Raw genomic sequence first — 23,278 nt, forward strand, 5'->3', positions numbered from 1 at the left:
GCAGTAAAGAAATTATATTCAAAACAGAATACATTTTTCAGTAAGTTTGTACCTCTAAGATGATTACCAAATCAGTATAACTTTTAGCGACATCAGACTTTTTCATTAATCTATTTTAAGATGATAATCTCTTATTTATTTGAAATAATTTCCTCATCTTCAACTGTATATTTACTGTAACTTCAAAATAATATTACATTTTACAATAAATGTATTCCTGCCTTGTGGTTTATTGTTTCATGATACAGAGGTAAGAGAATTAAGAAAATAGCATTTTCATAATAAACCATATATTTAATCCTTTTCTAAATGCTTCTGTTGGAAATTAAATTGCCTAGACTCATCTTGATAATTAATACCATTGGTACACATTTTTCCTCCTCAATGAATTTACTTACAAGAGGAAAAAAATAAAATTATGCTCATCGGGCTCAGTATGATATTTTATTGACATTAATATCAGTAACTCACAGTAACTTTAACATCAGTTCTTACAAACATTAAAACTAGAAATGAAAGTGAAAAACATTTTTCCCAGATATTGATACTCCGTAATCTCAACAGCATGTCCATGATGAGCAAAACTGACAGTGACTGACATTCTTGAAAATCCCTGGTCCAGTTTGGGGACCCCAGAGATACAGCCTTTGACTTTCAAGGTGCTCCGTTAAAAATAATATATATTTATGATAAATTTTGTAAATAATTTTTAAAAATTACAGGTGCAACCTCTGACAGACGTCACTTTTTAAGTAACTTGATTGCCAAATACTGGCCTCTCTTTCTTCTTAAGTAACAACTTTGAAACCTGTGTTTCTAGATAACTGAATAATTATTGCCTATTTCCGTTGTTTAAAGGGAACATAACTTCTCACTTAATAATTGCGGTTTCATCGTTGTTATTGGCCTCATTGTGAGTTGTTAAATGCGATGCATAATCATTCAAAAGTGTGCTAATGCTAATCCTTGTGTGTGTTGGTTTTTGTTTGCACTTTCAGAGACCAAGAAATAGCATGGCATGAAACATGGCTCAGTTCTATTACAAAAGAAATGTTAATGCCCCCTACAGAGACCGCATTCCTCTCAGGATAGTCCGAGCAGAATCAGAGCTCTCACCCTCCGAGAAAGCCTACTTGAACGCTGTGGAAAAGGGAGATTATGCAAGTGTCAAGAAATCCCTAGAGGAAGCTGAAATTTATTTTAAAATCAATATTAATTGCGTCGATCCACTTGGAAGAACTGCTCTCCTCATTGCAATCGAAAATGAGAACTTGGAGCTCATAGAACTACTCTTAAGCTGTAACGTCTATGTTGGAGATGCTCTATTACACGCCATCAGGAAAGAAGTTGTCGGAGCTGTAGAGCTGTTACTGAACCACAAGAAGCCCAGTGGAGAAAAACAGGTACGTGCAAAAATACTAGCTTTAGTTTATTTTACTTGCAGAAGGTTTCTATGGATGGTCATATTCTCCCCAAATATTAAGAAATGTTAGCCTTGAAATCATAACTATTATGACACAAAACCACTGCTAAGTACACATTTTATACTCTCCAAAAGTCACCGCCCCCTGCACCCCCTTCCCTGGCTAATCAGACTTTAGTGAGAACCAAAGCAAAACAAAGTAGCCTGTGGTGGCTTCCCATACATTGGAAACATTTCTATCTAATGGTCAATAATGTTTTCGAGGGGCTACTGTGTACATGTAGGTGTTTCTCCTCTCGTGCGTCATTTTCTGACGTTCTACAGTGACAGGCTGAATTCTTTTGCTAGTTTCCTTTTTAACCTGCTTGCCTGTTCTGGAATTCTGCATGTTATTGCAGAAGTGAGTTGTACATATAATTCTGATATTGTTCTTTAGCAAACTCCAGTAGATTCTTTTAAATTGAGACTTAAATTTTTTAAAAGCAGGAAAAAAAAAGATTACTAAAAAGTAACTGAACTCTGACTGTAGGCTTAACTATATCAAATATACTAATGCCAAAATGTAGCTGTATCTTAACATCACGGGTAGAAAATAAACCAAAATGGCACACAATTATAAATACAATGTGGTTTTATTCCTATCTCCCTATTTTTTTTTTTACCACTAAGGAAGTGGAGAAATCGTTGACATAAACAAATAAGGAATCTATTTTTTCCTTATTTTCTATTTTTCCCATTTGTCCATCTAGATCCTTCCCTTTGTTACTGCCCTGTATCTGAATCGTCTCTCTGATTCTTTATCCTTTCACACTGAACTCTTCACTTCCCTGCATCATGTCTCACTGACTAATTGCAGAGACATTGCATGTACTTCATTGGCTCAAATCTGTCCTTTAAAGTAAAATCTTATAAAAACGTGTGTTATTACAGCTCTAGCAATTTCTGTTCTATTTGATAAGGCGCAAACAGTTTCTGCAAATGATGGACTCTTAGAGATGTTACATTCCTTTAAAGCAAGCTCTGCTGTAGCTACTATTATCTTTGCTTTACCGGAGGACTTTGATCAGAATCCCCACCATGATTAGGAGAAGAACTTCATGGCTGGGTGTCTCCTGAAAAAATCTCCCCAGAAGTTTGTGTTCTATGGCCCATTCTTATGTCTCACCACCATGCACCCCTTTCCCTTACCTGAGCCCAAACTTTGATAAAACAACACTCCACGACGACAATAGTTCTTTGCTTGTTGCTTTACTAGCTTTTTGTTCTCATATCCAGTTGTTTGGGATACCTTCCCATCATATTGGTAAAACTTTCCTGATAGAAGGATTTGCTTCTTTCATGTATCCTTTCAAACTTGTACTAACCTTGACAGAGGTGGATAGGTAATGGTAATATCTGAAGGCATATGTTATGTTATATCGCAGTTTTCCACCACTAGAGGAACACAGGACACGTAGACAGGAATGAGTAAGAGTGTGTTTTTATCTGTGTAAGTTCAGGCTCTACATTCCCAGGCCCCTCGTGATTTTGAAACTCCTTCCACAATCATACCCCTAAAGTATTTGCATTTCCTAATAACAATGATCTTATATCGTACACGCTGTTGTTTCATATCTATAAGGGCAACCATAAGACAGATGTTGGGACTGTGGGCCTAGATCATTTGAGGTTGCAACAAGTCAATAGAACAAAATTGCAATTGTGTTTTCCCTGTTTATTACTGTATAACCTTCTTAATTCTATTGTCTAGAGAAGAGTGACCAAACATTTCAGTGTCTGTTTAGTACATGACATTTGTGCTGGCCAAAGTAATTTGGTATCTGGAGAAGATATCTGCTATTATGAGATTGTTTGTTGGAAGATGTTCGACTTTTGAGCTAAAGTCTAGTCTGACAAGTGGGTCCTGGCTTCTTAGAGGCACTTGATCTGAACCCTGATTATTAATAAAAGGCAGTAAAGGTTTGCAATCTGCCAGGAGTCTGAAATATCCCAGGCCATGTGTTTCTGGAAGATTTCTCTTGTATCAGTTTGTAAGCCAAGAATTTTCCTTTTCTATTTGCACATTCTAGAATTCCTCTTCAGCGAAGGCACTGAGAATCAACAAAACATTGCATCTTTTGGTTTGAACTTTCTAATTTGGAAAGAGCAACTCCAGTCTACCTCAGAGTGCCTGGTATCTTGTACAATACAAGTGAGGTTGTTATGTCATGAAATGTATACAGTATAGCACATAAGAGAAGTCCTCAGGGCTTGTTGGGGGGAGGAAAGGTAGACAAGCCCCATGAGAGCCTGGCTGTTTATCTGTGCTCTACATAGATAATGCGTCTCCTAAGTATGGCCAACCTTGTTTGGAATAACAGTTTCCATAAGCCAGTGTCTGGTAGGTAACAAATAAATTCTTGACAGGAATTTTTTCTCTCATAAATTGTAATTCCTTAGATGATTCTTGTGATCATTGAAAGCCATTTTGTGTTTACTATTTCTGCCTAATTTCCAGTCTCATAGGCTTCTCCCAAAGACCCTGGAACACACTGCCATTAATTTTGTTGAGGTCACGGAAGCCGAGTGTTAAAAGCTGAGAACGCTAATATCCGAGAGGACAAGATAAACATAACTTGTCTTAAGACGAGTCAAGGAAGAGGATCTAATACAAAAAACAACACACAAATCTGACGATTAGAACACTTGCTTAGAGCTTAAAATGTGACCGATGTGGATCAGGAGATACAGTATTCTTTCCCAAATTTCTTTCTCCTGAAGAAATCTCCTGATTTCTGTCTCCTGAAGAAAGATGCAATGTGTGATGGCCTCCTGAAATCATGGGGGCTTGGGAGTTCAGATTAATCTGTTTACTCTTCCAGCACATTCACCAGGGAACAATTTACAATTTGCATATGCTTACTGTGTCAGGCCTTAGCCCCGGCACTGGGGAGAAGACATTATTCCTGTTTTCTAGAGTCTAGTTGTGAAGAGAAACAGGAAGAATATCATGGGAATATGAATAAAGATGGTCACAATGGAAAAGATAAAAGAGAAGTAAATCCTTGGGTAATTATGAAATTAAATTGACCGGACTTGGTAAATACAAAATATTATGTTTTAAGGTTTATAACTGGGGAAAGTTAATTCCATTAACTGAGATAGAGATTATAAGTAGGGTTTATGAGGCCTGCTTGGATATACTCAGTTTTCGATTTATTGACATTAACATCTAGGAGATAATTAGAAATTTTGGACTTAAGAAAGGGGTCTGGGATTGATATACAGATGATAGGGAAGACACTGAAACACATAAAATCACCTGTCTTCCTATCACCCTGACATTGATTGTCTATCCTTTCCATCATATCTTGTTTAAATGATTATGATTGCTAGTATGTCAAAAACTTTTCTCAGTGCAGGATCTAATGAAAATATTTAGGTTTTGTCAGATAAACAGATGGGCATAGATCATTAAGTATTTCCTTCCCTATTTAATGTACTTCTTCATAAACCAGGGTTTTCAGTTCTTAGTGTTTTATTTTCATTTTTACTGTAAAAAATAGAAAGAGTAATACTTTATTTCTTTCATGTAGTAGACAGCATGGAGAACCTGTAGTTCTCCACACTAGGCAGGAAGATGGAACATTATGTATTCTTACTGGGGCTGCTCTCTTGCTAGAATCATTACTCTGATACTCTCTGATGATTTATTAAACTTTTCTTTAACCTTCTTAGTACCTTATTTCTCTACAGGGAATAACTGACAGTGGCTTCTTCGCCCCTTTTCTCAGTCAGTTGATTGGTTACTTGACTTGTAATTATTTCTAGCAGACCTTTCTCTTTGATATCTTCTAAGGCCAGATTCAATTTCGGTTTTAGCTGCTTCGGTAAATGTTTAGCAGAAAAAGAACTTTCTTTTTCACTCTTCACTCAGACCGTAGTACTAAGTCTTCAGTATCATCAAAATTTCTGGGAGGACTTGTTAAAACATAGTTTGCTGGATCCCACCCCAAGAGTCTCTGATACAGCGGGTCTGCAATGGGTCACTGGAACTTGTGTTTCTGACAAGTACCCAGGTGATATTCAATACTAATGCTTCCGGTCTAGAGACAACACTTTAAGAACCAGTGACTTAGAAGATGTTGACAGTTACAGAATACCTATAGTTGTCTACCTTGTGTTAGGTGTGCTGGACTCTACCATGCTAACCTTACTTTAAGGAGATTTCAAATAATTAGCTTAAATATGAATGAGTAAGTGATATTTAATGTATGAGAATTTCCCAACTTCACTAATATATTTATTACATTTTCCCTTCTTTGGGAAAAGTACTTTGCGAAACATTACTTATCAGTTCAACAGTTAAGATACTAGAGTATTTCAACTGAAGAAATTTTTGGTTTGAAAATTCTGCTAAAAAGAGTACCAGATTTTAAAATTTTGAGGGATCTTGGAAATCTTGGAGACCATCTAATCCAGTCACTTCATTTTACAAAAGAGGGCAAGGAACCATGGACCCAGTGGCCTTTAGGGTTTAACCTAACCAAAAGAATCTATAAATTAATAGCTAGCAACCAACCTGGAGATAGTCTGAATGATGAACGTTCATTGAGCTTGTCACCATGCCAATAATTGTGATAAGAATTTTTTTTTTGCATTATCTCATTTAATCTTCACATTATCCTGTGAAGGTTGGTGCTTTTGTTCTCCCCATTTATAGATGAGGAAATGAAGGTACAAAAAGGTATAAGTGACAGGTCCCAGATCACAAAACCAGGAAATACCAGTGCTGGAACCCAAGAGTCAGAAGATAACCACCACACTGTCTGGCTCTAGCTGATTAGTTAATAATGCTAATTTAAGATATGGGTTATATAAATTTAAAAGAGCCTCTAGAGGTACATATTTAGGCTGTGTCTCTGTCTTGAACAGTATGATGCCATTTATAGTTTAGTGGCTCAATAGATACTAAGTCATTAGAAGCTATGAAATGCCAGGGAAGAGCAGAGCTGAGTAACAGAAATGTTGACTTCTAGCCCTGTTCCACACTTGCTAACAGGACAAGCCTCTGAAAATCATTCTGAGCCTTGGTTTTCTTGGCTATTAATTGGAATCATTTAATTAATTTACTTGCTTCTTAATGCCTGGTGGTGTTAAAATTCTGTAAAAGTGTTTTATAAGGTGACATGTAATAACTTAATATACTGTTATTACTGTTTTATGCCATATTCTCTGCCTTCCTATTGACAAACAAATATATGAATAATACAATAAACACTGGAAAGAAGTCCAGCCTGGCAATTTACCCTTTTGAGGGATGACTTCATTTTCATTTGAAAAATGCACTCACTGGAAATAGAAACCCTGTTCAGGGAGAGCAAAGTAGAATTTAACTGTTTACCCTTTTTCTTTCCATCTCAGTGCACATAGGGGATTTAAAAACTAATTTCTGTAGATGTTCTAATGCAATTTGTGACTTTAGAAACAGTACCTATTATGTGATCAGGAAATCAAAGGGTGAAATAGGAGATTGGCTTTAGCAGGTTAATGCAAATGTATATCCAAATCAAAATATACCCTGCTGGGCTTCCCTGGTGGCGCAGTGGTTGAGAGTCCGCCTGCCGATGCAGGGGACACAGGTTTGTGCCCCGGTCCGGGAGGATCCCACATGCCGTGGAGCGGCTGGGCCCGTGAGCCATGGCCGCTGAGCTTGCACGTCCGGAGCCTGTGCTCCGCAACGGGAGAGGCCACAACAGTGAGAGGCCCACATACCGCAAAAAAATAAACAAACAAAAAAAACATATATATATATACCTTGCTGACTAAAAATAAAGGGCAGTTTTTAGTTGATATGGGTGCTAAGAAATATATCCCTGGCTAGTGGGCAGAGATAAAGTTTACTTTTATCTCTTACATTCATCTGATTTTCCTCACTGGACTTCAGAACAAGTAATTTACCTTCTGCAGTCCCATGAACTTCAAATGGTCCCTATTAAATGTCGTATCTGCTAAGACAGCCTATCTGTTCTGGTCTTTGGAGCTGCCCCTTGCAGAATGAAAACATTTCAGCTTCCTCAGTAGTTAAACACTTGAGGTTACCCCTTTCTATTTGCTTTTGTTACATCCTGGATATTGACAGTAAGTGAAACTAAATAAATGTATAATAACCATAATCTTGGTTACTATCAAAATTCAGAGAGTATGAGAGTAAAAGCAAGAGCAAGAGAGAATTATAGTAAAGTATTAAAAATGTTCTCCCCCTAAAATACTTATCCTATTGTGAGACATAGCTAGATAAATCATCAATTATACTTTCTTTATATCTGGATGTAAAATATCAATAGGAAAGATGTTTATAATATTGTCTAAATCCACCATTACTATGAAAAAGCTGAAAATTATCCCCAAATATGATCTCTATAATGTAAAGTAGAAATCAGTATAAAGTAATTTTTATTAAAATGTACTTTGAAAGTCTAAAAATTAAATTGAGTCTTATTATTCCACAGCAGCGAATTTAAATGCTATTACAACATAGAGTCTAGATTGCCTTTAGTCAATTGGCAATTGGCAATCATGAGAGATCTGAATAATTCTGCCCTAAATGGAAGAATTTTTAAAAGACAGACTATGTTACACTGTTAATATGATGGAGTGGATTAAGATAACAGGTCATTCTGACTCATAAAATAATACACACTGACATTTTCTTCTTCTTGAAGACCAGCAAATTATAGACAAGTAATTCTCCTGAACCATGTTCTTTCCTCTCAGCATATCACACTTATTATGAAAGTAAAAGTAATCATCAACATTAAATGTGTTTGGAACCGACAAGAGCAAAAAGCTTTTAGCTCCTTTTGAAACTCAAGTGAAAAAAAGTACAAAAAACAATCTCAAGCATTAGAGCTCCACGCACTGAGGCATTTCCATGCCACAATAAGAAAATACAAGACAGGGCCCTTATTCTCTGTTTGTGGACAGGGAAGGAGTGAGATATAGTGAACAGAGTCGAGAGAGAAAGATGTGGCTATAAATCCTATTTTATAATCTCAGGCAAATAATTTGAGCCTTTTGAGCCTCAACTTTCTCATAACTAAGGGACGGATGAGAGTCCCTGCTTGCCAAGTTGTTTTAAAGATTGGATAGTTAACTAATGTGAATGACATCAAAAGACCTCAGTAAATGCAAATCCCTCCACCTTGACGTCATTTGAGTGTTTTACACGCATTCAATTCAATTTAATTAAAAATACATATGTGCATTGAAGAGGCTAAAAATTCCTCAAAGCAAATGCATTGTGAAGTGTTACTGCTGGTGTGAAGAGTGAGTTTATGTTAGAATAAGAGAGACAGAAACTAGCCTTTCAAATGTGAGCTTTGGTGAAAAGATTTTCAGGGGTCATTTTTATTAAATACCCTCCAATCCATTATAAATGTTGTGATTAAATCTAAAAATAATAACTTGATGTCTTAATAAGCAGTATATCAATTGAACTTCATTAATTGTAATAATTTAAAAATTAATCATTGAGGAAAAATGATGTCATTCAACAATTGTAATTCATTGAATAGATAAGGTGTTAATATAATTAGGAATTAAAAAAAAAATATTATGATTAGAATGTCTCAAAACTGTTTTTAAAATGTCCTTTCAACCTATTATATTTATTTCTGCTCTGATTAGATATAAAGTGAGTAAAGTTTTTATTGCTTTAATATCCGAAACACAAGAAAGTGAGGATTGAAGTACTGTAGAATTTTAAATGGTCTTTTCAAGAACCAATTTTCAAGCATTTAGAAAGAAAGAATATTGTCATTTTTATTACCACAATTCATTCTTTATGCAATAATTTTCTGGTTCAAGTAATGTCTAGATATATCAGTATTACAAGTCTCTAATGTTTAAATCAGGTATTAGAAACACTTGACAGTAATTCTAAACTGTGAGTTTTGAGCATGTAAGAGCTGATTTATAGAATCTAGCCTTCTCAGAGAATGCTCAAACCCACCCAGAAAGAGTGGGTAGTTTTGGGAGGGTAAGAGAAATTCATAATTACAAATTTCCAAAATGGATGCATAACCTCTCTTCCCTTAAATGAGATGATGATGGATGAGTAGGGTGGGTTTAAGTCTGAACAAGCTTCATCCCCATCACATGTGTAACCTAATTGCAACACTTCTTTTCAGTTTCTGGACTCTCCCAGGGAAAAGTACATAGATTTGTTTGATTTGGAGATACAGGCTTAATTTTTGAGCACTACTGGTACCGTCAGGTAAAAATGTGAATTTTTAGTACAATAATATCTTGATGAATAAAGTATAAATTAGAAATAATTATGCATTTATTCAGACCTTATACTATGTGTATTTCCCACTGTCCAAAATATCAGAGAATCCTCAACTAGTAGTATATTGTAATTTTCCTCAAAAACAATACATAATTTGAAAAAGTAAATAGGTTGAGGTGCATTGTAAATTTCTATTAGATGTTACCATGGTGGTGGTAGGTCAAGGGATAGTAATAAAAATTGTTTATAATAATTGAGCATTATAGTGTGCCAGGCATTCTCTTAAGACCATTCTACATTGTTATCTCATTTAAACCTCATAATAATTTTTGTAATAAGTTCTTTATTATAGCCATTAAAAAAATAAAAAGTTAACTTACCCAAAGCCACCATCACTAACTAAGGATTTAAACTGTTTTCTCCCCTCCAGCAACCAATGTGGACTCTACAAACAATTGCAGACTGCATACTTGCTGACTTTAAAATCAGCTTTAGAATCTTCAACAATTGTTGAAGCAGTCGTTATTAAATAATAGGGTTTAAATGAGGAGTAATGCATGAGTACATGAGTAGGGAATACAACAAACTTGGTTTTTTTTGACTGCCTGGTATGTATTTTCACATTTATTTAATGGATTCCTCCCAGTTACACTGAACCGTTATAGGTAAGGAAATTGAAGCTCAGAAAAATTGAATAACTTGCCCAAGGGAGATTTGAGTGTAGGCTTCTCTGTTTTCATGGACTTTACTCTTCCTTTGTCAAACTGCCTGGTTACTTTGGCCATGAGATGTCTGGCACTCTCAACCCTTCAGAACATGCCGCCTCCTAGGAGTAAAACTTGGTCCCAGAGCAGCACAGAAAGATCTCTCCAGGTCCTTGACTCCTGGGGATCATCCTGAAATTCCTTCAGCCAGAGGCTACTGACCAAATCTTTTAGTACTTTTTTTTTTTTTCAGATATGTAAAACTTTATTTATTTTATTTTTTTAATTTAACATCTTTATTGGAGTATAATTGCTTTACAATGTTGTGTTAGTTTCTCTGTATAACAAAGTGAATCAGTTATACATACACATATGTTCCCATATCTCTTCCCTCTTGCGTCTCCCTCCCTCCCACCCTCCCTATCCCACCCCTCTAGGTGGTCACAAAGCACCGAGCTGATCTCCCTGTGCTATGCGGCTGCTTCCCACTAGCTATCCATTTTACATTTGGTAGTGTATATATGCCAATGCTACTCTGACTCATTTAACAAAACTGGTTATCTGATTTCCTCGATTTCTCCTAGATTCTTGTAGGAAACAATTGGCAGCGATAAGGACACGCTGGTGGCACATTGAGAAAATGCTAGGAAGAGGGAGGTGATTACAGGTCAAGCCATGTGCATTTCAATATTGTCCTGTGGTTGGGTCTGACACAGAGGTTGAGGAACTCAGAGAGGACCTGACGGCTGAGACTCTGCAGAGGTAGACCCACCCTCCCAGACTGGAGGAGACTATTTTGCAGACAACACAAATCCTTTTCCTATTTATGTGTGAGATCAATTATGAAGCCCTGATCGAATTAAACATCTCTCTTTGCGACCATCATATCCTGTACACCTCTTCACACCTCTTAGAATATTATGTTGAAAGTATGTAAATATGTATCACTTTCCTCTACTTTGTCAACCTCACAATACCAACAAGTGCGTGCGTGTGTGTGTGTGTGTGTGTGTGTGTACACCCTCCGTATCTGTGGGTTCTGCATCATCCTTGGATTTATCCAATGGCAGATGGAAAATATTCCCCCCCACAAATTCCAGAAAGTTCCCAAAAGTGAAACTTAATTTGGCCTTGCACTGGCAACTATTTACATAGAATTTACATTGTATTTACAACTATTTACACAGCATTTACATTATATTAGGTATTAGAAGTCATCTAGAGATGATTTAAAGTATATAGGAGGATGTGCATAGGTTATATGCAAATACTATGCCATTTTATATAACAGACTTGAGCATCCTCGGATTTTGGAATCCAGGGCAGGGGTCCTGGAACCAATCCCCTACAGATACCGAGGGACACACATACGCATATACACACACAGATACACACAAATATGTCTACACACACACGTATGCACGAACACAGGCTTGTGCAAGCACACACACCCCTTCATAATAAAAATAATGGAAAATGGAACTGCTTTTCTTAAAATCATAGGTAGTTTCTTAGGTTTGGAAGAGATTCTAAAGGTTATCTGGGACAAACACACATACAGTGTTTACTATCTGTGCCAAGCACAGGCAATATCGAATCACTATATTATTCTCTTTTTTTTCACTTTCAAATGATTTTCATGCTCACACCGATCAGCCTGATTCAAGGGCATGAATACCAGGAGGTGAAGGTCATTAGATGCCATTGGAGGCCTGTCACAAATGCATGGTAAAATGTTACCATTAGTGATCTGGGTATCGGGATAAAGTGCATGCTTTTCTTTCTTGTGCTTTTCTGTCCTTCCTAAAATCTCTACAATGAACATATATTATTTTTAAATCAGAGAAGAATACGTGTCTCTATCTATATACATATCTTTATGTATATTTAGGGACAGGCGCATTTATCTTGGAGAAACTGGTTATTTATGTCATCATCCACATTGACAGACCCAGCAAATTTAGAATCACTATGTTATTCTTAGTATAGAATCACTGGCTTCTGCTCCTTCAAGTCCACTGGAGCAGAGCAGCAAGGAGAACAGCTCAAGATCAACAGAGCAGAAGTCTCCTAGAGAATGGTTTGGGTGAACAAATCGTCAGTAAAGGAATCATGTGTTTTCTCATTTCTTCTCTTTATTCTACTATCTTTAACGTTTCCTTGGTTGCCTACTGTGACCAAGATAGTGTTCAAATATGATCACATAGTAGACTTGACCTCAAGGAATCTAATCTGGTCAACTTCAATTGCAACTTCAAGATAAATAAAAGTAACAATATATAAAATGTATACTCATCCATTTTGCTTTTTATACTATATTGATTTTCCATTTGTATTTACATTAATATTTTTGTGGGAATAGGGGACTAGTGCTTAATGTCTAAGAATTATCCATATTAGATTATACAAGACACAAAAATTCAAGAAACTTAACATCAATAAAAGAAAGAGACCAGTACCATCATATTTCTGTGAAATGACAGAAGTGTATAAAAAGTATTCAGTAGATTTGGGAAAGTGTAATATGTTGACCTATGAGAAGAATTTTTGTACAGAATAATATATATAAAGCATACACTTCACCCTAAATGGAATAAGTATGAAATATATTTGCTTTGCACACATATAACTATTAGCTTTAGCAATGAAATGCTTAAAATTAAAAAAAATTTATTTGGTAAATTAAATATATATTAAATGTTGCTAAACATACTTCTCTTGCATACTTTATCCTAGAGTATCAGAGCCCATTAATCTTTTTTAACATCTGAGGGGCCTTTGATTATTTTGGTCGAGCCTTAAATTACCAGCTTTAGGAAAGACATTTCAAGTATATTCTATTTAGTGCTTTTCAGCCTAAACTTAATGTTTGACTTGCAGGTGGTGTTCATTAAATCATATGTTCTAGCACCTATTTTGGATGACTTTTACGTTACTATACCATGTTCTCCTTAACCCAAGTCTACACTGCCTGGTTCTCTCAACTTAAAAGCAAAACCTCAAGTTTAACTTTGTGAAATCAGAGAGCAGTTTGATATCATACTGACCCTACATCCCTCTCCCCCTTCCCCCCTCCTCCTGCTTCGCTGCCACACACACACACACACAGACTCCTGGAACCATTACCTTAGAGATATGAAGAAAGTGAAATTTAGAGAAGTTCAGGAAACTTGCCAAAGATTACTGAGATTATTCATTCTTGAGCCAAGATTAAAATTCACTTTTTTTGCCTAGAATCAAATAGAAATATTTACCATAAACATTACTTTAATTCCAGCCTTAAACATTTTGTAGCACAAGGAAAGAATACAGATATAAATAAATGTTTCAAGGTTTAGTTTTGTGTAACAGGAAATGTTTCCTGGTGGAAAAAGATTAGGTTTGGAATCAGACAGATAGGAATCCAAGTCTTAGCTCCACCCTTTACTACCTGCATGACCCAGTGGTCATTATTTAACTCAAAACGGAAAACGGTAATGGCTATTTCTCACAGTTCTGATGAGAATTAGAAATTTGAAATACTTCATGTAAAGTGAACGCCTAGTGTATTTACATTTGATTTCGTGGTGTTGTTATTGTTATCATTATCATCATTCATCCGTTTCAGAACCAACTGTGCTAATTTGATCAATGTCTAAAGATTGACGTTTGCATCACGATTCTAGGTTGTCGTGATTAGATTTCAAATACACTGATGCAGGCCACAGGAGGCAAACTTGCTGAATTCTGGTGATGAAATCGCAAAGGCAAGGCATCCCAAATATCTGCATAATGGTCAGGAGGACTGTGAATGGATGAGTGGTTGGATGGAGCCAGGAAGCTTGTCTGTGGCCTCAGACATGTGGAGAAGTGAGGAGAGTGGAAATTGACCAGGCTTCTAAGACTACAGTGAAGTCTAAATACGTATGATCTAAACATGTTGTTAGTCATCTGATACAATGTAGTTTCATTCTGAATACAGAGAAAGAAAAAGAAAAACCATGATAAAAGAGGATGATCAGAGATGATCTCAAGGAAGAATAAACAGGTTCCTTTAAGGATAATTTAGGGAGTATGTGTTCAGAAAAAACAGGTCATTTCAGTGCAACATTATGAGAAAAAAAGCAAAACATCTCCTGCCCTAAGTCACATTTCTTTTAATAAAGATGAGGTAAAGCAGATCATTTGTTTTGACCACACTTAAGGAAAAGACTGCCACCTGGTGAATATTTGAGGCCTTTTAAAATACATTAGTATTAGTTTAAACATCTGGCATGAACTCAGAAATAATAGTCACCCACTTTATATTATTTTCCTTTAATTTCATTAGATGACAGTTTCGCACACCACCATATTAGCAGAGGTTTTGTAAGGCACCATAAACATCACGAGTTTCCATGAAATTTATCCATTTTTACCTGGTACAAATGCATCTTTTACAGGTCACCTAATTCAGATGAAATATTACCAAGAAAAAGTAAACAAAAATTTATGAACCACCATGATATACTTCTTTGGATTTCTTCTTTATTTAATTCTATAGCAAAATGACAAAAATAATATCTTGGGATCACTATAATGCTGATACATTCCATTCTTTACAAATCTGATCCAAAAAGTTAAGAGGCAGGGAAAGTCATTTTTCATTCTATAACTAGTGCTGTAGTCAGAGTCTGTTTTGATTTTCCCTGGGACTTAGCTTTTTCTGAATATTTTATCTGAGGCATGAGAGATAAGGAATTAATCCCCAAAGTTTTCTTCTTCTAGTAGCATGTTGCCACTCCACCTATCCTGGTAAATATTTTTGACACACTAAAGTGGAGGTTGAGAAGTCTCTTAGCTGGCTGCTACAGAACTTGTAAATTGCTGAAGTCTTTCATTGTTGTAGCTCAAGATTCAAGTTCACAGCTAAAGAAACTCAATGGAGGAAAGAAAAAAAAAACATGATTCTTTCCCTTCACATGTGTATTTCTCAGCCCCCAGTCAGAAATCTAGGTAATATTTTCCTTATCTGTGGATGGAGGAAAGCCATCATTCCATTCAGAGGACTAAGTGCCTATCACTTTACTTTTGCCAAGAAAGTCCAGCTATGGGGCTGACATGACTTAGCACCTGTCTTTTTTCATTAGTTTCACCCTGTCATATCCTCGAATTTTTCCAAGCATTAGTTCAGTTATTTTTATGCAATCTCAGAAGAGAAGTTTTGTGAAACAAGTTATTTCCGTAGCCCTCCTTAGTTTCAGAGCTACGTTTTTATCCTGAAAGACTGTTTTTGTGTCCTTGCCTTTCTTTGATACTTACCAACATAACACATTGTGTTACAGTGATGGATCATACTATTATCCTCATTTGCATTAACTTCCTAATTCTTCTTTTTCTTCTTTTTTTTAAATTTTTATTTTATATTGGAGTATAGTTGATTAACAGTGTTGTGTTAGTTTCAGGTGTATAGCAAAGTGATTCAGTTATACAAATCTATTCTTTTTCAAATTCTTTTCCCATTTAGGTTATTACAGAATATTGAGTAGAGGTCCCTGTGCTACACAGTACGTCCTTGTTGGTTATCTATTTTAAATATAGCAGTGTGTACAAGTCAATCCCAAACTCCCAATCTATCCCTCCCCCCTCCTTCCCCCGGCCCCCCGGTATTCATTAAGTAAGTTCTCTAAGTCTGTGAGTCTGTTTCTGTTTTGTAAATGAGTTCATTTGTATCATTTTTTTAAGATTCTGCATATAAGCGGTATCATATGATATTTGTCTTTCTCTGTCTGACTTACTTCACTTAATATGATAATCGCCAAGTCCATCCATGCTGTTGCAAATGGCATTATTTCATTCTTCTTAATGAAGCCTTTTTACCTTTAATTTTTCCCTCATGTGATTACTAATATACAAATGTAAAAACTTTAATTAGCCGTGGTTGTTGTATTTTGGGTTTTTAAGAAACAAAATCTTTCTCACCCTGTTATACTGTGATGGTCTTTGTAGTTCATTTTCTTCTCAAACTTATGAATACCAGCCTATTCCTTAGGCAGATTTTACTCTTCACACCAAATACAATTTTAGTCCTCTTTTCTTCTCCTGGCTACATAATACTACACACATCCTAGGTGTTAAGTAACAGTTTGCTGAATAGATGGATGAACATGACAGATTAAAAACGCCCATCATCACTCATGAAAATAAAGCAGGCAAGGAACAATCTGGAAAGATAAAATCAAACGTCAAGGAGCTTATAGGCACTAGTGAAGGTAGCACTTCTGATTTAGATCATACTCAGAATGAAAACAAAATTATTAATACCTCCATTATAAACTGTTCTGGGAATATATAGTTTTTGAAGTTGGGCCTCTATTTCACCACGATGCTGTGTTATGATTGTAAGTGAAGTATTGCGTTCTGAGAAGCCTCACCTCATCTTAAAAAGTTAAAGTTCCACGTGGAGCATGCAGACTTCCTTGAAGTAACTGCAGTATTTCCATAAAAGCCTGCAACTGGTAAAAAAATATAAAGCACGCTACCAATTTTGTAGAGAAAGAATGTATATCTGGGTGAGAGAAAGACAATGTATATCTCTGGGTAGTGGGATTTAGGGGGAATTTTGCTTTTCCTTTTGTACTTTTGATATTTTAAAAATCTTTAGGCAATAAGGGTATATAGCTTTTGTAATAGGGAAAACTCAATGCTTGTCTTAAAGATCGTAATGTGGGGCTTCCCTGGTGGCACAGTGGTTGAGAGTCCGCCTGCCGATGCAGGGAACACGGGTTCGTGCCCCGGTCCGGGAAGATCCCACATGCCGCGGAGCGGCTGGGCCCGTGAGCCATGGCCGCTGAGCCTGCGCGTCCGGAGTCTGTGCTCCTCAACGGGAGAGGCCACAACAAAGAGAGGCCCGTGTACCGCCAAAAAAAGATCGTAATGCACCTGCACATCACAACAGGAAAAGGCAGTGAACGAGAAAGAAGTTATTAAATATATGGGCAGGTTAGGCATAAATACAGAGTTGTTACCATTATAGTAATTAATGAAAGGGATATAAAATTTAGGAATCTTATACCCATTCAACAGGCCCATTCTTTTAGGGTTCATAAATGAAATCTAAAATTTTATTCAGTATTCTTAAATTTGATTTCCCATTATTAATAGGAAAAAAAAGCCACAATTGTAATAATTGTCTGTTTTCATTTTTAATATCATAAAAGTAAAGGGTACTTTTTCCTCCTTACATTTATGAATCACTCCAACTCTGTCAAAGTTCTTTCATCATATTAAGGTGGCTTGATTCTGTGGGTAAACAGGCAATGCTGTTATCGCTAAAAGTGAAGCTGGTGAATGATGTGCTGGAGGCCACACTGATAGTCAGTGGATGAGCCAAGGTCACCTGACAACTCAGCTTTATCTCTTCTGCTCCTTTCAAGGTAACCGATCCAACCTCACACCCACTTCATAATAGCCAGACATTCAGAATACTACCCAGCACAGCCTTACTAACTTGTAGCCTCTAATATCTTCTTAGCCTCAACTGCTGGTTGCATATTTTCAATTTGCATCTCCTCATTCATGGCCTTTGGGATCAGCATGTTTTTCCATTAGGATACACTAGGATACAAACCAAGAATGAAATAGACAAAAAAATTTCCTTAACTTGATTAAGTCTACCCAAAACCTACATCTTATATTATTCTGAATAGTGAAATATTAAAAACATTCATGTTACTATCAATAACAAAATAAAGATTCTCAATATTGATCTTCCGTACAACACTCTACTGGAGGTTCTATTTTGAATAACCAAAAAAGAAGTAAAAATAAAAGATATAAAGACTAGAAGAAATAAAAAACATATTCAGCTAACTTGTCTACATAAAACCAAAATGTAATCTACATAATATTATAAATAATTAGAAAGTTTATGCAAGTCATGGCATGAACCATTAATCTAGAAAACTGTCCTTCCATTAAATTGGCCAAATACTCTAATTATACTCATGCTTCAGGATCTTCGCACTTGCTGCTCTCTCTTCCAAGAATGCTCTGCCCTTAGATGTAAGCTTAGCTTGCTCTCTAAATTTCCTCAGCCTTCTATTCGAATGTCATCATAGCAGTAAGACTTCCCTGTCACCCTACATAGGGCAGCAGCCTCTCCTTGCCTCTGACACTCTTTATTTCCTCTTACTCCACTGTACTTTTCTCCATGGCCCTTACTGTTTGAGATTTCTTCATTCATTGATTTATGCATCCACTTGTTCATTCATGTTGTGTCTTTCCCTCCCCTCTCTTTCTAGAATACAATTAGAATAAAGGTGAGGATTTTGTCTGTTCTGTTCACTGCTGTATTCCCCAAGCTTTGAAGAGTGACCGGAATAAAATGGGTGCCCCAAAGTATTAATGAATAGCTGGAGGCTGGAAGAATAAATATTGACACATATAGACTATCCTTGACATGAGAACAGCCAACCTTCAGGGAGTACATATATGCCGAATGAGAAGAACACTGGGCTTAAGTTTGATCCCTAAAGAAACAGTGTTCAAGGGATGAATAGGAGAAGGGTCCCCAGTGAGTGAGACTGAGAAAAAGCAACCAGAGAAAATGATGGTACTGATGAAGATAATTATAGTAATTACACTAGATTTTGTTTTATCAAACATTATGTACTGATACAAAACACTTTCATATTAATTATTATTCTGTATTTCTTTTTGAATCCTTAAAAAAACCCTATGAGGTAAAGACTATAATAATCTCCACTTTATAGATGAGAAAATTGAAGTTTAGGGGGTTAAATAATGTTTCCAAAGCTACAAACCATTAGTGGGACAGCCAGGATTTGAGTCAATACACTACCCAGTTATGGAAGTCAAAGGACTGGGGACTTTCAAAAACAAGGGACCGTGATAAACACTGTCAAGTGAAACTAAGATTAGAATCTCTGATCAGAATTTGTGTAATTCTTATAAAATTAAGTATACACTTGGCCCATTGAGCTACGTTCTCTACCAATAAAAGATTTCACTTGGATATCATTTAATAGATTCTCCTTCAATGTAACAGATATAAAGAGAGAGAGAGTTTTAAAAATAAAAGTGATGTCTGTGAACTAAACAATCTGGGAGTCAGTGATAGCAATCCTCTCATTATTTTAGTGATTAAACCTAGACAAAGCTGGTGGTGATTTAAAGTTGCTCTTTGTTTGATGTTGCCCTAGGAGTCGAAATAGATTTCTCCAGTTCTTTATCCAAGATGCAAATGATATTTAATAGCTATTATTTATGGTATATCTATAGCAGTATACAACAGAGTCTATGCCATTTTAGGAGATACACAGTTTAAATTTTCAGTCCTGAAAAGTACACGCTCCAAGCTTTGACATCTACACTGACGAAACTGGCCCACCAGGAAATAATTGTCCTACTTTTCAGATGAATCAAGCACTATAATTGGGATTGTGTTTATGTGAGGAGAAACAAATCAGTCTGGCAAAACTGAACAAGACTGTTTTATGCTTTCTCCTAACAATCCTTGGCTTGTCACATAACACTAGTCCCTTCCTGTTATTTAGAGATTTGTAGATACCACATGCTTTCATGTTGCCCTGCAACATGAAATCTTCACTGCAGCCCTGTGTGTATTAACTTTGAGAAGCCTTTGACATATATTTCTCCAGTTCTTATTCCACAAGGAGAAATATCTTGAATGAATGTCCAGATTTCAAAATGGGAAACTGGAAATGTGGAGAAGTTAACTGGCTTTGTCATTCTCACACAACTGAAAATGGGTGAGGCAGGATGGAATGCTCACTCTTGATGCCTGAGCTATTTCCAGGACCTCACAGCTGCCTTACTTACAAGACATATAGTTTATTGATGAAGAATTTAGACCCAGGAGTCAAGCTGCATGGATTTCTGTGTGACCATGGGCAAACTATTGCACTTCTCTAAGGCCTATTCTATTTGTCAAAAGAGGATTACAGTAACACCTACTTCCAAAAATGATTTTGAAGATTAACTAAGATGTGGCATGAAAAGCTCCTAGCACGGGGCATGGCACATGATAAGTGCTTCATACATCTTAGTTGTTACTTGTGTCACTGTAGTCAGACTCCAAGCATATTTGTATTAACAGTATCACTGAGTTGAAATGATTTTTGCCAGATCCTTGTTCATTTGGTTCAAGTGTGCTTCATAGTTCTAAGATAAATCTGTTATCCAAGTTATTGTAGAAGTACATTCACTATGTGCGTCCTACACCTATTTAAATCAATACAAACTATATCTATTTGCTGGTATTTTTAATTCAAAGTAGACTTGAAATAGGCTTACCATAAAAATATATAATCAATGCAATTTAAAATGAATATTAACTTTAAGAAAGTAGAAATAGTTATTAATGTTACATTATTTATATTTATATGCTGGATGTATCACTGACCAAAGTTTGAGTAAAGTTATTATAAATAGTTTGTATGAGCGCACTTAAAGGAGATAAGAGAATCATCAATTGTATAACCTGCACTCTCATTCTTCACTTTTCCCACAAGCTCGTCTTTTTATTTTAGTTTAGTTTTTTTACAAACTCCTCTTTTAAAAAATTGATATTTATCTCTTCTTGTAAAAAGCTAATAACAGCACCTTCCCTTTCGCCTGCCTCCATTTAAAGAAAAAAATGCCAGGTTAATAACAGTTCAGTTTTACTAAAGGGCATCATAGAAATCATAAGGTTTGAGTTGGGTCTTGAAGGTTTGGTAGAATTTGATAAGTGGGAGGGAATAGGCAGAAGTCAACAAGAAAACTATGAATGGAAAGTTTGACACTGAAATGATTGGGCCATGGGATGCCTGTCAGGGTGGAGTACAATTTAGATTTGAATACACAGGGTGGGACATGATTATAGACGTCTTTGTATATCAAATAAAGTAGTTAAGATATAATTAGGTAATACCAAACACAGTCTCTGATATAAAGTTAACTAATGTTTAAAGAACCTAAAATAAGGAGGCTTTATGTAAATAGCTATGCTACAACTCTCCAACACGGCAAAATGAGACCTCAGGGGCAACCCTCCAAATTGATACATACAGCATGCATTCAAGTTCAAATATTCAATAGCATCATAATATTTCACGTAGAGATATTCCACAATTTGTTCAACCTTTCTCTTTCGAAAAACATTCAGGTGATACCCAAGTTTCTATCATGACAAACAATGATGATATAAATACATAGTCTCAAGGTGCCTGATTTTCTGTAGGGAGGGTTCCCTAACTAAGACTATGGTGCTTAGAATTTATGTAAGTGCCAGAAACTTTCCAGCAAGGCTGTTATAATTTGCATTCCTCTTGCTTTTGATGAATGTGGATGCATCAGCTCCTTAAATTTGGCAAAATAATTGTAGTTCATTATTATTTTATATTTCCTTTCCCTGTCTATCAATGAGAAAGATCATTCACGTTTCTGACCTTTTTTTTCCTTCCAGTTTTATTGAGATAAAATTGACATACAGCACCATATATGTTTATGATAACATTTAGCATAATTATTTGACTTACATAATGGTGAAATGATGATCACAATCCATCATCTCATATTGACACAAAATAAAAGAAGAAAATATTCTTCCTTGCGATGCCAGTTCTTAGGATTTGCTCTCTTAACAACTTTCATATATAACATGCAACAGTGACAATTATATTTATCATGTTGTACATTACATCGCTAGTACTTATTTATCCTGTAACTGGAAGGTTGTACCTTTTGACTGCCTTAATCTATTTCCCCCTCCCCCTAACCCCTACTTCTGGTAACAAGAAATCTGATCTCTTTTTCCATAGGTTTGTTGTTGGTTTCTGTTTGTTTGTTTTTAAGTATAATTGACCTACAACCTTATGTTAGCTCTTGGTTCACAACATAGTGACGGATGTTTCTAACATTATAAAATGATGACCATGATAAGTCTAGTTACCATCTGTCACCATACAAAGCTATTACATTATTATTGACTGTATTCCCCATGCTGTACATTTCATCCCCGTGATTCACTTATTTCGTAACGTATATTATATTTGTGCCTCTCAATTTCCCTCACCAATTTCACTTACCCCTGACCCTCTTGCCTCTGGCAACCACTTGTTCATACTTTTGGTATCTGTGACTCTGTTTCTGTTTTGTTATATTTGTTCATTCGTTTTGTTTTGATTTTCTTCTGTGAAAATCTTGGGTCATTCTACTTGAGAACTGTAAAATCAAATATGTAGTTTTCCATATTCTGTGTTTCCAATCTTGCTTTAAGAGTTCTCCCCAACCCTTGGGCTATACAACTATTTTTTAAAATTCTTTTTCTAAACTTGTGTTGCTTTTTGTTTTTACGTTTAAATATTTACTCCATCTCAAATTTATTGTTATGAAATGAGATATGCACTAATTTTGTTTGTTTGGGGTAGAAAATTGTTTCAATAAATGAACCCCTATTTCCAATTGAATAGAAATTTTACTTTTTCACATATCAAGTTCCCATATAAAATAAGAAGTAATTCTGGGGACTTCCCTGGTGGCACAGTGGTTAAGAATCTGCCTGTCAATATAGGGGACATGGGTTCGAGCCCTGATCGGGGAAGATCCCACATGCCGCAGAGCAACTAAGCCTGTGCACCACAAATACTGAGCCTGTGCTCCACAACAAGAGAAGCCACCGCAATGAGAAGCCCACGCACCAAAACGAAGAGTAGTCCCCGCCCGCCGTAACTAGAGAAAGCCCACGTGCAGCAACGAAGACCCAAAGCAGCCAAAAATAAATAAATAAATAAAATTTTTTTTTTAAAAAAAGAAGAAGTAATTCTGGTCAGAATTCTCTTCAACTGATCCTATATTTCTTGCTATATTTTCTTGGATCATAGCCTTCATATCATA

The 23,278-nt window shown here is 36.0% G+C and overlaps 1 protein-coding gene across 1 annotated transcript in view; it reads left to right on the top strand.

The window, feature by feature from the left end:
* The first annotated feature begins 864 nt into the window (after nt 1–864).
* Nucleotides 865–23,278, top strand: part of TRPC4 (transient receptor potential cation channel subfamily C member 4) — a 115,886-nt gene continuing 93,472 nt past the window's right edge. The window contains exon 1 of the mRNA XM_089899659.1: nt 865–1,403. Coding sequence (XP_089755785.1) covers nt 1,026–1,403 — 378 coding nt within the window. The 5' untranslated portion in view covers nt 865–1,025. The remainder of the gene's footprint in view (nt 1,404–23,278) is intronic.

The sequence above is a fragment of the Delphinapterus leucas genome, chromosome 18, assembly GCF_059928025.1.
Source record: "Delphinapterus leucas isolate spDelLeu-1000000601 "Yukka" chromosome 18, BTC_Dleu_Yukka2, whole genome shotgun sequence".
Lineage (NCBI taxonomy): Eukaryota > Metazoa > Chordata > Mammalia > Artiodactyla > Monodontidae > Delphinapterus > Delphinapterus leucas.